The following is a 15,741-nucleotide window of genomic DNA, read 5'->3' on the forward strand; positions in this document are numbered from 1 at the left end:
GAATCATTTTACTAGTCCTGAGGCAGAGGTTATAGCTCCAATTGCTCCTGTTAAAGGTCAGGGGCTATAGTCTACTAAATGAAATGGGTGGTTTGAGTGTGTTGACATTAGTTTACTTCTCTAGAGTATAGTGTGCTTAGAACTGCAAATACATATGATTGAATAATAGCAACTGCTGATTCTAGTACTAATAGAGCAATTTGACCAATTAATAATAATGATACAATTGCGTAAGAAAGGGAAGGTCCAATATTTCCTAAAGGAGTAAGTAATAAATGTCCTACAATTAGTTCAGCTAAAGTTCCAGGTCGAATGATATTACTAATTGTTTCAATACATACTATAAATGGTATAAGAACTGCAGGGGTTTCTTGAGGGACTAGGTGGGCGAATATATGTTGCGTGTGATTGATTCATCCATAAAGTATGAAACATAGTCATAGGGGTAGAGCTAGTGTAAGTGTAAGCGTTAAGTGACTTGTTCTTGTAAAAATATAAGGAAACAGTCCTATAAAATTATTAAATAAAATTAATGAAAATAGAGAGACAAAAATAAAAGTTGATCCTGAATGTCCTGATGGGCCAAGAAGAGTTTTGAATTCCTTATGAAGTGTAAGAAGAATTGAATTTCAAAATATATGTCATCGTGAAGGTATTAATCAGTAGGCAGAAGGAATTAGAAGAAGTCCTAAAAATGTTCTTGTTCAACTTAATGACAAATTGAAAATACTTGATGAAGGGTCGAATACAGAGAATAGGTTTGTTATCATTTTCAGTTTAAAGAAGTTGTTGAATACTTGCTTGAAATTTCTGATTTAGGTGTTTTAGGAATTCTTCTTCTTCTTTACTGGCGTAGACACCGCTTACGCGATTATAGCCGAGTCAACAACAGCGCGCCAGTCGTTTCTTCTCTTCGCTACGTGGCGCCAATTGGATATTCCAAGCGAAGCCAGGTCCTTCTCCACTTGGTCCTTCCAACGGAGTGGAGGTCTTCCTCTTCCTCTGCTTCCCCCGGCGGGTACAGCGTCGAATACTTTCAGAGCTGGAGTGTTTTCGTCCATTCGGACAACATGACCTAGCCAGCGTAGCCGCTGTCTTTTAATTCGCTGAACTATGTCAATGTCGCCGTATATCTCGTACAGCTCATCGTTCCATCGAATGCGATATTCGCCGTGGCCAACGCGCAAAGGACCATAAATCTTTCGCAGAACTTTTCTCTCGAAAACTCGCAACGTCGACTCATCTGTTGTTGACATCGTCCAGGCCTCTGCACCATATAGCAGGACGGGAATTATGAGTGACTTATAGAGTTTGGTTTTTGTCTGTCGAGAGAGGACTTTGCTTCTCAATTGCCTACTCAGTCCGAAGTAGCACCTGTTGGCAAGAGTTATCCTGCGTTGGATTTCAAAGCTGACATTGTTGGTGGTGTTTACGCTGGTTCCAAGATAGACGAAATTATCTACAACTTCAAAGTTATGACTGTCAACAGTGACGTGAGTGCCAAGTCGCGAGTGCGACGACTGTTTGTTTGATGACAGGAGATATTTCGTCTTGCCCTCGTTCACTGCCAGACCCATTTGCGTTGCTTCCTTGTTCAGTCTGGAGAAAGCAGAACTAACGGCGCGGGTGTTGAGACCGATGATATCAATATCATCGGCATACGCCAGCAGCTGTACACTCTTATAAAAGATTGTACCTGCTCGATTAAGTTCTGCAGCTCGAACTATTTTCTCCAGCAGCAGGTTGAAGAAATCGCACGATAGGGAGTCGCCTTGTCTGAAACCTCGTTTGGTATCGAACGGCTCGGAGAGGTCCTTCCCGATCCTGACGGAGCTTTTGGTCCCGCTCAATGTCAGTTTACACAGCCGTATTAGTTTTGCGGGGATACCAAATTCAGACATTGCGGCATAAAGGCAGCTCCTTTTCGTACTGTCGAAAGCAGCTTTAAAATCGACGAAGAGGTGATGTGTGTCGATTCTCCTTTCACGGGTCTTTTCCAAGATTTGGCGCATGGTGAATATCTGGTCGGTTGTTGATTTACCAGGTCTGAAGCCACACTGATAAGGTCCAATCAGTTTGTTGACGGTGGGCTTTAATCTTTCACACAATACGCTCGATAGAACCTTATACGCGATATTAAGGAGGCTAATCCCACGGTAGTTGGCGCAGATTGTGGGGTCTCCTTTTTTATGGATTGGGCATAGCACACTTAAATTCCAATCGTTGGGCATGCTTTCGTCCGACCATATTTTACAAAGAAGCTGATGCATGCTCCTTATCAGTTCTTCGCCGCCGTGTTTGAATAGCTCGGCCGGCAATCCATCGGCCCCTGCCGCTTTGTTGTTTTTCAGTCGGGCAATTGCTATTCGAACTTCGTCATGGCCGGGCAATGGAACGTCTGTTCCATCGTCATCGATTGGGGAATCGGGTTCGCCTTCTCCTGGTGCTATGTGTTCACTGCCATTCAGCAGGCTGGAGAAGTGTTCCCTCCATAATCTAAGTATGCTCTGGGCATCGGTGACTAGATCACCTTGGGGGGTTCTACATGAGTATGCTCCGGTCTTGAAACCTTCTGTAAGCCGCCGCATCTTTTGGTAGAGTTTTCGAGCATTACCCCTGTCGGCCAGCTTATCAAGCTCTTCGTACTCACGCATTTCGGCCTCTTTCTTTTTCTGTCTACAAATGCGTCTCGCTTCCCTCTTCAACTCTCGGTATCTATCCCATCCCGCACGTGTTGTGGTCGATCGTAACGTTGCGAGGTAAGCAGCCTGTTTTCTCTCCGCTGCGACACGGCACTCCTCGTCGTACCAGCTGTTCTTTTGCACCTTCCGAAAACCAATGGTTTCGGTTGCAGCTGTACGTAAGGAGTTTGAAATGCCGTCCCACAGTTCCCTTATACCGAGTTGTTGACGAGTGCTCTCAGAGAGCAGGAGTGCAAGCCGAGTAGAAAATCGCTCGGCTGTCTGTTGTGATTGCAGCTTCTCGACGTCGAACCTTCCTTGTGTTTGTTGGCGTGCGTTTTTTGCTGCACAGAGGCGGGTGCGAATCTTAGCTGCAACAAGATAGTGGTCCGAGTCGATGTTAGGACCTCGGAGCGCACGCACATCTAAAACACTGGAGACGTGTCTTCCGTCTATCACAACATGATCGATCTGGTTGGTAGTTTTTCGATCCGGAGACAGCCAGGTAGCTTGATGAATCTTCTTATGCTGGAATCTAGTACTACAGATAACCATATTTCGGGCCCCGGCGAAGTCGATCAGCCTCAACCCATTTGGGGATGTTTCCTCGTGGAGGCTGAATTTACCGACCGTAGTGCCAAAGATACCTTCTTTGCCCACCCTGGCGTTGAAGTCGCCAAGCACGATTTTGACATCGTGGCGGGGGCAGCTCTCATAAGCGAGCTCCAAGCGCTCATAAAAGTCATCTTTGGTCACATCGTCCTTCTCTTCCGTCGGGGCGTGGGCGCAAATCAGCGATATGTTGAAGAACCTCGCTTTGATGCGGATTATGGCTAGACGTTCATTCACCGGAGTGAATGATAGTATTAGGCGACGGAGTCTCTCTCCCACCACAAATCCAACACCAAACTTGCGCTCCTTTATATGGCCACTGTAGTAAATGCCACAAGGACCTACTCGTCTTTGTCCTTGTCCCGTCCATCGCATTTCTTGGACGGCGGTGATGTCAGCCTTTATTTTCACGAGGACATCAACCAGCTGGGCAGCGGCACCTTCCCAATTAAGGGACCGGACATTCCAGGTACATGCCCTCAATTCGTAGTCCTTATTTCGTTTTCCATGGTCGTCATCAAAAGGGGGGTCTCTCATCCGAGGCTGGTTGTTGCTATTCGCTGGGGTTGTTTTTTTACGTGGCGGGTCCCAAACCCAGCGCACAACCCTATGTAGGGGATATTTCGCCTTCTCACGTTAGCTCGCCTTCAAACGGATGTTCTTAGGCTACCCAGAGGATACTTGGTCAAAGACCGGAAGTCGTGAGCTGCTTGAGTCATATGTAAAAGAATCGTTTCTGGCCACTCCCAAGTGAATGGCGATCAGAGAACTTTCCTCACTTGCGTGAACTTCAACATATGACTCCATCCTCCTTTTTAGGAATTACAGAGTAATAATTTATTATACTGAACAAAATAAAAGTAATTGAAAAGATAATAAATAAGCTTAATCAGCCAATTGGGGCTATTTGAGGCACCAAAAAATATTAAATAGTTTAATAATTTTAGTTTGACATACTAATGTTATTTTTTAACTAATTTTTTTTTTTCATTAGAAGTAAGTGCTAATTTACTATGAGATGGTTTAAGAGACCAGTAGGTACTTGCTTTCAGTCATCTAATGAAAATTATGAATTAGTTCTATTAGTTACTCATTTGATAAAATGATTTACAGGAAGTCTTTCAAATACAATACGTATGAATCTGTGATTAGCTCCACAAATTTCTGAACATTGACCATAAAATAATCCAGGTCGGTTTATTAGGAAATTAGTTTGGTTTACACCATTTACACCTAAGGCTGGTACTGTTCATGAGTGAATTACATCTGCAGCTGTTACTAAAATTCGAATCTGTGAATTTATGGGAAGAACTACGCGGTTGTCAACATCTAGAAGCCGGAATCCGTCTGTTGCTAATTCAATAGTGGGAACTATATACGAATCAAATTCTACGTTTATAAAGTCTGAGTATTCGTAGCTTCAGTATCATTGATGTCCAATAGCCTTTAATGTAACTGAAGGTTCGTTAATTTCATCTAATAAATATAGTAATCGAAGGGAGGGGAAAGCAATAAATAGTAGTACAATTGCTGGAAGAATCGTTCAAATTATTTCAATAGTTTGACCATGTAAAAGATTTCGGTTAGTATATGAATTAAAGAATAATATAAATATTAAATAACCTACTAATGTTGTAATTATTACTAAAATTATTAAAGCGTGATCATGAAAGAAGGTAAGTTGTTCTATAAGAGGAGAGGCTCTATCTTGAAGGCCAAGGGCAGCTCATGTTGTCATTAGTTTCTAATAAAAGTAAAATACTTTATATATGGAGCTTAAATCCATTGCACTAATCTGCCATATTAGATAATTAGTTAAAAGAGGCAATTACTAGTGACTGTATTCTGCTGGAGAAGTATTTTGAAGTCATTCTATTGAAGAGCTAAGTTAAAAAGGGTAAATTACTTGTCGTTGTGTTACTAAACTTTCTCAAATGATGAATAGGAAGAATAAAATTCCTAGTAAAGAAATAGATGAACCAATAGTAGAAACTACATTTCATGTTGTGTAAGCATCTGGATAGTCTGAATATCGTCGAGGTATACCAGCTAATCCTAAAAAGTGTTGTGGGAAGAAGGTTAAATTTACTCCGATAAACATGATAATAAATTGACTTTTTAATCATTTAGGATTTAATACTAGCCCTGTAAATAGGGGGTATCAGTGAACGAATCCTGCTATAATAGCAAAGACTGCTCCTATTGATAATACATAGTGGAAATGAGCTACTACGTAATATGTGTCATGAAGAATAATATCTACAGATGAATTAGCAAGAACTACTCCTGTTAATCCTCCTACTGTAAATAGGAATACAAATCCTAGGGCTCACAATATGGCTGGTGAATAGTTTAATTGTGTACCGTGTAATGTAGCTAGTCAACTAAAAATTTTAATACCTGTGGGTACCGCAATGATTATTGTAGCTGAAGTGAAATAGGCACGGGTATCTACATCTATTCCTACTGTGAATATGTGATGAGCTCATACAATAAATCCTAATAGACCAATTGCTATTATAGCATAAATTATTCCTAGAGATCCAAATGTTTCCTTCTTTCCTGATTCTTGACTAATAATATGGGAAATTATTCCGAATCCTGGAAGAATTAAAATATAAACTTCTGGGTGTCCAAAGAATCAAAATAAATGTTGGTAAAGAATAGGATCTCCTCCTCCGGCAGGGTCAAAAAAGGAAGTATTTAAGTTTCGGTCTGTTAGTAATATAGTAATAGCCCCTGCTAAAACTGGTAATGATAATAAAAGTAATAAAGCTGTTAATACAACTGCTCAAACGAATAGAGGTATTCGATCAAAGGTGATTCCTGTCGATCGTATATTAATTACTGTTGTAATGAAATTTACTGCTCCTAAAATTGAGGAAATACCCGCTAAGTGAAGTGAAAAAATAGCTAGGTCAACTGAAGCTCCTCCGTGTGCAATAACAGATGATAGGGGTGGGTAAACTGTTCAACCTGTACCAGCTCCGTTTTCTACTATACTTCTTACTAATAGTAATGTAAGGGAAGGAGGTAATAATCAAAATCTTATATTATTCATTCGTGGAAATGCTATATCGGGAGCTCCTAATATTAAAGGAACAAGTCAATTTCCAAATCCACCAATTATAATTGGTATAACTATAAAGAAAATTATTACGAAAGCATGAGCTGTTACAATTACATTATAAATTTGATCGTCACCGATTAAAGCTCCTGGGTGACCGAGTTCAGCTCGGACTAAAATTCTAAGGGATGTTCCTACTATTCCTGCTCAGGCTCCGAAGATAAAATATAAAGTTCCAATATCTTTATGATTTGTTGAGAATAACCATTGTCGCGATTAAATGGCTGAAGTTTAGGCGATAGACTGTAAATCTATTTATAAGAATTTATTCTTTTTAATCATTATTATATAAATTTGATCATTAGTAGTTTAATTAATATTTAAGTTGGCTTTATAGTCAATAATGACATTAGACTGCAATTCTAAAGGAGTAATAAATTACTAAGGCTTAAAAGATTTATACTTATATTTATAGCTTTGAAGGCTATTAGTTTAATTAACTTAAAGCCTTACACTATAGTTTATAAGAATAAATAAATTATAGAAATTAGGATTAGACTAAATGTAGAAATAAATGATAAAATTAATATTAACTTAAAAGAAATATTGTTAATAGTTATATCAATAGTTCAATTATTTTCGTAATAATTAAGTATAAAAGCTGCGAAACATAATCGTAAGTAAAAAAACAATGTAATTAGTGTTATGACTGTTATAATTGTTATTAATACATATTGACTTTTTAATACTAATAATTGAATAACTAGTCATTTAGGTAAAAATCCAATAAATGGGGGCAATCCTCCTAGTGAAAGTAGGTTTAAAAATAGGATAAATTTAAGGATTTTGGAATTGAAGAATGAATTAAATAATTGGTTAATGTGGAATATTTTAAAGTTGTTGAATATAAAGGTTAGTCTGAATGATAAAAATGTATAAAAAGAAAAATAAATACATCATATTGATTCACTTGCTTGTATGGCTGCTAATATTCACCCTAAGTGGTTGATTGATGAAAAAGCTATTAGTTTCCGCAGAGAAGTTTGATTAAGTCCACCTAATGATCCTGTAACAGTCGAGGCAATAATTACTATAAAAATAAAAGTATTTAGTGTTGTGTAAGAAATTAATATAAGGGGTGCAATTTTTTGTCATGTTATTAGGGTAAGAGCATTTATTCAAGAAAGTCCTTCTATAACATTGGGGAATCAAAAATGAAAGGGTGCTGCCCCTCTTTTCAGTAATAAGGATGAAATAATTATTAGATTACTATAAGAAGAATTATCTTGAATAATTGGGTAATTATTTAAATACATTATTATAATAGCAAACAGTAGAACTGCTGAGGCTATGGCTTGGGTTAAAAAATATTTTAATGAGGCTTCTGTAGATGTTAAATTGTTACTATTTATTAGGGGGATAAATGACAACAAATTAATTTCTAGCCCTATTCAGGCTCCTAATCAAGAATTTGAGGATACAGTGATTAGGGTTCCTGTTATTAAGATAAAAAAAAATATAATTTTTGCTGAATTATTAAAAATTAAAAAGAAAAGGATTAGAACCTTTATAAATGGGGTATGAACCCAGTAGCTTAATTAGCTTATCTTTTTATTGAAATCAATATTAAGTTGATTAAATAGATGTATTCTATTATAATTAATACTATTTGTAATAAATATATTTTGGTGTATGATGCACAAAAGTTTTTGATACTTTTAGAAATAGTTTAATTCTATTAAATATAATGAATGCAATACTAATTGCATTATTTACCCTATCAAGGTAACCCTTTTATCAGGCAATTCATTGAATGAAATTAACTTATTTCAAATGAAATAAGCTGTTTTCATCTAATTTTTTTTTTTTTTTTTTTTTTATACTTACATTTAAGTGGTGTATATAACTTAAATATAAATATATGTTTTAATATTTAAATAAATAAAAAAAGTACAGTTTAAAAAATAAATTTTTATGAATCTAGATAATTTAAAATTCCAATATAGACATTTCCGAGAATTAAAAGATCAACTTCATATAAATAGATAAATGATTATAATAAATTTATTTTTAATATTAATTTATAACAATGTTTATAATGTTAGATTATATTATATACTAATAAATTGATAATACTGTTATTCATCTATGAATCTTAAGGTTTTTTTTTATATGAATATATAATTATAAAATATAAATATTCATCTAAAATAAATATATGATAAAGTATTTATAAATAAATTTAATATTTATAAAATTTATTAAAAAAAAAAAAAAAAAAAAAAAATTAGATGAAACTTAAATATTAATTAAACTACTAATGATCAATATGATTTTTTTTTATTATTTAATTTAATTATTATTTCAATTTATATACTAATTTTTTTTTATTATTTATATTATTATGATTAATAATATTAATTTTAAAATTAAATTAAAAAATTATTAATAAGATTAAATGTAATTAATTTTTATAAAAGGTTAAGTTTCATCTAATTTTTTTAATGAAAAACGGTATATTACTTAGGGGGTAATTGCTGATCAGGAGATACTACTAACTCATTTTATTTATATCTAATCTAATTTTTTTTTATTGACTTATTAATGTTATTTAATTTAATGTTTATGTATATTATTATTTAATATTATTTTAGAATTTAATTAATATTAAAGTTTTATTTTGGCTTTGAATTTTATTATTGATTTATTTTATATGTAAGTTTTTGCGTGTATTTTTGCTTATTTAAATAGTAAGTAAAATTTAACTATATTCTCAGTAAATAGTATTATTAATCAAAGAAATTTGGAAATAGTAATTTCATAGAGTATTGGCTAAATTTGTGCCAGCAGCCGCGGTTACACAAATAATACAAATAAAATTTGTTCAGTGTGAGTTAAAATTTATTATATAAAAATAATATTAAATTTATTAGGTGAAATTTTAAATTTAAAAAATTTTATTATGGAGGTTTTAAAGCTTGTAAATTTTATTTATAAACTAGGATTAGATACCCTATTATTTAAAATGTAATTTCATTCACTAAGGTAGTAGTAGTTATGTTCTTGAAACTTAAAAAATTTGGCGGTATTTTAGTCTATTCAGAGGAACCTGTCCTGTAATTGATAATCCACGATGAACCTCACTTAAATTTGTTTTTCAGTTTATATACCGTCGTTATCAGAATATTTTATTAGAATAATAATTTTCTATAATTCTTATAAGAATTTATATCAGATCAAGGTGTAGCTTATGTTTAAGTAGAGATGGGTTACAATAAATTTATTTAAACGGATCTAATTTTGAAATGTTTAGTGAAGGTGGATTTGATAGTAAAATTTTAAAGATTGTTAATTTGATTTTAGCTCTAGAATATGCACACATCGCCCGTCGCTCTTGTTATTAAGGCAAGATAAGTCGTAACATAGTAGATGTACCGGAAGGTGTATCTAGAATGACAATTTAAAGCTTATTCAGTAAAGGCACTCCTGCAATTGAAATAAATGCGTGTTTAAAAGCGTCAACGTTATGAGTGCACGTAAAAACGTTTAGTCTGTCTACAAACATGAGAGTGCTACTACACAATGATGTACAATCTGGACAATATGCTGCTGCTTTTCTTAAAATTGGAGAAGATCGTAAGGCAAACGATGGTAATGGCATAATTACATTGGATCGTGAATTCTGCAATGTTGTGCATAATCCTAATGATCTAAATAACTTCGTCTATCGCGAACTGCTAACTAATATGAAGAATAAAGAATGGTTATGTGAAAGAGCAATTTTAGCGCAGACGAATGAAATGGTGTGACAGATAAACTAGCAAATTATGTCACGCGTGGGAGGTGATATTGTTGAGTTTTTCTCTGTGGACACTGTAATGGATACTGAACAAGTAACATCATACCCTGTAGAATTTCTTAATTCTTTAGAACTGTCGGGAGTACCTTCACACAAACTGAGGCTGAAAGTAGGCGTTCCTGTCCTTTTGATGCGGAATTTAGATGCACCAAGACTGTGTAATGGCTCACTGTTGCAAGTAACACATCTCGGTCGCAATATTGTAAAAGCAATCATTATGACTGGAATGGCAAAAGGAGAGAATCTTTTAATCCCCCGTATACCCATTAATCCGGGTCGAATTTTTTTCGCGGCTAGCAAAAACGAAAACTACAGAAAATTCTAAGAAAGTTTTGCCAAGAAACCATGGGTCTAAAATTAATTCCCAGTTCGCGCAGAGCGACTTTAGATTTTGAGGTGATACTTATTAAATTGTACTCAAAAACCTATTGTTTTAAAAATAACAGCATGCCATGAAATTAATGCAATAATAGCAGGCTTTTGTAACTTATTTGTTTTTTCACGTGGCTGAGCAAAAAACAACAAAAAAACAATCGTACGGCAATCTTACCACACAAGTGGTCTGCATTGAATAAGCAATAGTGTGTTCTAAATATTTTTTTTTTTCAAGTTTTAAATAGTTTTCGATTAATAAATTATAACGGAAACATATGCAGTGTCAATTGATTCAGATTAAGAAATTGATACCATTTCAATGAACTCCGGGTCTTGTGTTCTTCACAGTCTGAATATTGGCTTGCCAAGAAATTTAAGCGATCTAAATCTACCAAGCAATCATGACGTATTACTTTACTATTTATTTTTACGAGTGGCTGAGCAGAAAATAACAAAAAAAAAAAACAATCGTACGTTAACACACAGTAGCAAAAAAAAATTTGGAAAATTTGGAATGAACTAAATATTCCGTTAATCAATAAAAACAACTGCCTCGAAAAAACTGAAAACATTGCTAAATAAATATCATAATGAAATAAAATTTAAAAGTAGACCAAGTAAGTCTTCAACGTTTCCGGAAACAATTAATCAAGTTGAAAAAATATGTAAGTGGTTATCCCGCACAAGTAAAATAAAAATCTCCGTTTCGCTGAAGTTTATTATTTATAAGTTTTTTTAGCACGAAAATATTTTACTTTGTACAAATATTGTTTATTAGAATTAAAGGCTTTAATTATTTAAGTAATCGACTTAAACGTAGGTATGTAAATATCGCTCCAGATCGCTGTTGCCTAACTATAGCGGGCGGGACAGGTATTGTAGACTGAAAAATTTAGTTGAGTGCGAATTTAAGCACGGTTGCGTGTAACAAAGTGTAAAGTGTCGCATTGCTGATGTGCGCAGTGGTAAATCGAATGTGTCAGCTTCCCCGTTGTCCATTCCTTTATTTGGTTGAGTTGGCATAGGTGTGGTGAGTTATTGGTGTTGCGTTGCAGTAGCATCCTGTGGTGAATTGCGCTGTTTTATTAGGATGCGTCAATTTTACCGGGTGGAGGGGGTGGATGCTTAGCTCATTTAAACATCCTGGGCCCCCTAGGCGAATATTTTGCCTACTATTATACCTATAAGTATGTATTTCGACGTACTACTGGTGGAGTCGCCGAAGCGCGGAATACGTTCCGACAGCAGAAGTATTTCTTGATGGAGTTATAATATACTCATATTTATCCGTGTGTATAGAGAACGGATTTTGGTTTGAAACATACCACAGGTATTTGAATGTGCATTTTAATATGCGGGTAGGTGCTTAAGAGAAGCAACTTTATTTTGCGGGTTTACTTGATTTTATTAAGTGGATTATTTATTATTTGCCTTTTCTGTATGAACGGCAATTGTTTGCATTTAATTTATTCTCGGCTAATGAAGGATAGTGACTCCACGCCTGGCTCAGATATGGCCAGAATGGGTACTCCTTAGCCCAGGAGTTATGACCATGACAATAGAGGGATCTTGTGAGAGAGTGGCCGGAAATGGAGAACGGCTCGCCTCGTGAGACAGAGAATTCTTTATAATCAATTTGAAGCTCTGTACAGCTGATTTTCCTAACTCACCCATATGAGGAGAGCTTGAATAGATGCGATAAGAGCGACCTTTGCTTTTTGTAAGTGTGCGTCACTTTAACGCATTGGGAGTATGGTGATCCCTTAACTTCCTTTTGAAATTTTATTTATTTTTGAAAATTTATGAAAATGTCGATTTTTCGACTTTTTGATATAACTAACATCGACTCGGACCACTATCTTGTTGCAGCTAAGATTCGCACCCGCCTCTGTGCAGCAAAAAACGCACGCCAACAAACACAAGGAAGGTTCGACGTCGAGAAGCTGCAATCACAACAGACAGCCGAGCGATTTTCTACTCGGCTTGCACTCCTGCTCTCTGAGAGCACTCGTCAACAACTCGGTATAAGGGAACTGTGGGACGGCATTTCAAACTCCTTACGTACAGCTGCAACCGAAACCATTGGTTTTCGGAAGGTGCAAAAGAACAGCTGGTACGACGAGGAGTGCCGTGTCGCAGCGGAGAGAAAACAGGCTGCCTACCTCGCAACGTTACGATCGACCACAACACGTGCGGGATGGGATAGATACCGAGAGTTGAAGAGGGAAGCGAGACGCATTTGTAGACAGAAAAAGAAAGAGGCCGAAATGCGTGAGTACGAAGAGCTTGATAAGCTGGCCGACAGGGGTAATGCTCGAAAATTCTACCAAAAGATGCGGCGGCTTACAGAAGGTTTCAAGACCGGAGCATACTCATGTAGAACCCCCCAAGGTGATCTAGTCACCGATGCCCAGAGCATACTTGAATTATGGAGGGAACACTTCTCCAGCCTGCTGAATGGCAGTGAACACACAACGCCAGGAGAAGACGAACCCGATTCCCCAATCGATGACGATGGAGCAGACGTTCCATTGCCCGACCAAGAAGAAGTTCGAATAGCAATTACCCGCCTGAAGAACAACAAAGCGGCGGGGGCGGATGGATTGCCAGCCGAGCTATTCAAACACGGCGGCGAAGAACTGATAAGGAGCATGCATCAGCTTCTTTGTAAAATATGGTCGGACGAAAGCATGCCCAACGATTGGAATTTAAGTGTGCTATGCCCAATCCATAAAAAAGGAGACCCCACAATCTGCGCCAACTACCGTGGGATTAGCCTCCTTAATACCGCGTATAAGGTTCTATCGAGCGTATTGTGTGAAAGATTAAAGCCCACCGTCAACAAACTGATTGGACCTTATCAGTGTGGCTTCAGACCTGGTAAATCAACAACCGACCAGATATTCACCATGCGCCAAATCTTGGAAAAGACCCGTGAAAGGAGAATCGACACACATCACCTCTTCGTCGATTTTAAAGCTGCTTTCGACAGTACGAAAAGGAGCTGCCTTTATGCCGCAATGTCTGAATTTGGTATCCCCGCAAAACTAATACGGCTGTGTAAACTGACATTGAGCGGGACCAAAAGCTCCGTCAGGATCGGGAAGGACCTCTCCGAGCCGTTCGATACCAAACGAGGTTTCAGACAAGGCGACTCCCTATCGTGCGATTTCTTCAATCTGCTGCTGGAGAAAATAGTTCGAGCTGCAGAACTTAATCGAGCAGGTACAATCTTTTATAAGAGTGTACAGCTGCTGGCGTATGCCGATGATATTGATATCATCGGTCTCAACACCCGCGCCGTTAGTTCTGCTTTCTCCAGACTGAACAAGGAAGCAACGCAAATGGGTCTGGCAGTGAACGAGGGCAACACGAAATATCTCCTGTCATCAAACAAACAGTCGTCGCACTCGCGACTTGGCACTCACGTCACTGTTGACAGTCATAACTTTGAAGTTGTAGATAATTTCGTCTATCTTGGAACCAGCGTAAACACCACCAACAATGTCAGCTTTGAAATCCAACGCAGGATAACTCTTGCCAACAGGTGCTACTTCGGACTAAGTAGGCAATTGAGAAGCAAAGTCCTCTCTCGACGAACAAAAACCAAACTCTATAAGTCACTCATAATACCCGTCCTGTTATATGGTGCAGAGGCTTGGACGATGACAACATCTGATGAGTCGACGTTGCGAGTTTTCGAGAGAAAAGTTCTGCGAAAGATTTATGGTCCTTTGCGCGGTGGCCACGGCGAATATCGCATTCGATGGAACGATGAGCTGTACGAGATATACGGCGACATTGACATAGTTCAGCGAATTAAAAGACAGCGGCTACGCTGGCTAGGTCATGTTGTCCGAATGGACGAAAACACTCCAGCTCTGAAAGTATTCGACGCTGTACCCACCGGGGGAAGCAGAGGAAGAGGAAGACCTCCACTCCGTTGGAAGGACCAAGTGGAGAAGGACCTGGCTTCGCTTGGAATATCCAATTGGCGCCACGTAGCGAAGAGAAGAAACGACTGGCGCGCTGTTGTTGACTCGGCTATAATCGCGTAAGCGGTGTCTACGCCAGTAAAGAAGAAGAAGATATAACTGTGTATTTTATGCTTTAGTACGTATGCATTAATTTGGCGTTTAGTAGCCCGCCACCGCTCTAGGATTTGTGCAGATTTTTTTTTTTTTCATTATTGGCGAAAGCCATCCCGCGGGGCCAAAAAGTTGTATGTGCTTTAATTAGTTTGGACTGTCAGAGGTAACTCTGACTTTGGTTTTTATACTAATTTGTGGAGTATTTGGAAATTGTGGCTCTAGTGGTAGTCGTACGACGTACCGGCCATTATTTGATCGAGTAGTTGTGGCTTTAGAGAAGTGCTCACAATACTGATATTTTATAGTTTTGTTTGTTATTGGAAGTTTTCTTAACGTTTGCATTTCACTTAATTGTGAATTAAGGTATTTGTTTTTATTATACTTAACTTGAGTTGGTTCTTTTTGTATATGCGCTCCTTCGAAGTGAAATGGGATATGTTGTGTAATGAAGCATTGTATGATGTCTTTTATGACAATATAAACAGTAAAATTTGCTTTTGCAATTTTTAAGCTTATGTGTATATTGTTTAAATTGTTTTTGCTACGAACTTGGGGTCTATTAAAGCTTCGGTTTTGGTCGTGTTTCATGTTCTTAGTTTTGATTATACTTTCTTCTAACCTTTCCGCAATTTCATATTGGGTGGTGAGAAAATCTTTCATTTGTTGCCACGTTGGGCACTTTTTTCGTGATGAGAGCGATTGCTCCCCTAGAAGTAACGACTTTTCTGGTCATGCGGCGGTGCAAATGTTTACCAGAATTTGGTCCCATCTGTGGGAATATTAAGTGTCGATAGAACCGACAAACAAATTGAACAGTAAATTTGATGAATTCTACACTAGTGTCGTTACTTTTTTATCGACCAGTATTCCATCGTTTTCGTATCTAGCTCTTAGAGATTCCCAAGCCAAATAAAAATTATCGTCATTAAGAGCGAACTGTTTTACTATGAGTTCTGCTTGACCTTTGTTTTGTATCGGAGGAAATACAATTTTTGTGCTTTTGATAGTTGTGGATGGTTGATGTAAACAGCTGTAAACATGTCCCGGAGGACGTCC

At 37.1% G+C, this 15,741-nt stretch overlaps 1 protein-coding gene and 1 pseudogene across 1 annotated transcript; both read right to left on the reverse strand.

Annotated features, from left to right (window-relative positions):
- Positions 1-5,037: 5,037 nt before the first annotated feature.
- Positions 5,038-6,354, reverse strand: LOC125777761 (cytochrome c oxidase subunit 1-like). The gene is given in 1 exon segment (XM_049453310.1): positions 5,038-6,354. A coding segment is annotated over 1 exon segment (1,317 nt).
- On the reverse strand, positions 5,244-10,435 carry LOC125777766 (NADH-ubiquinone oxidoreductase chain 2-like; annotated as a pseudogene).
- Positions 10,436-15,741: the final 5,306 nt, after the last annotated feature.

Source organism: Bactrocera dorsalis, chromosome 1 (assembly GCF_023373825.1).
Source record: "Bactrocera dorsalis isolate Fly_Bdor chromosome 1, ASM2337382v1, whole genome shotgun sequence".
NCBI classification, from domain to species: domain Eukaryota; kingdom Metazoa; phylum Arthropoda; class Insecta; order Diptera; family Tephritidae; genus Bactrocera; species Bactrocera dorsalis.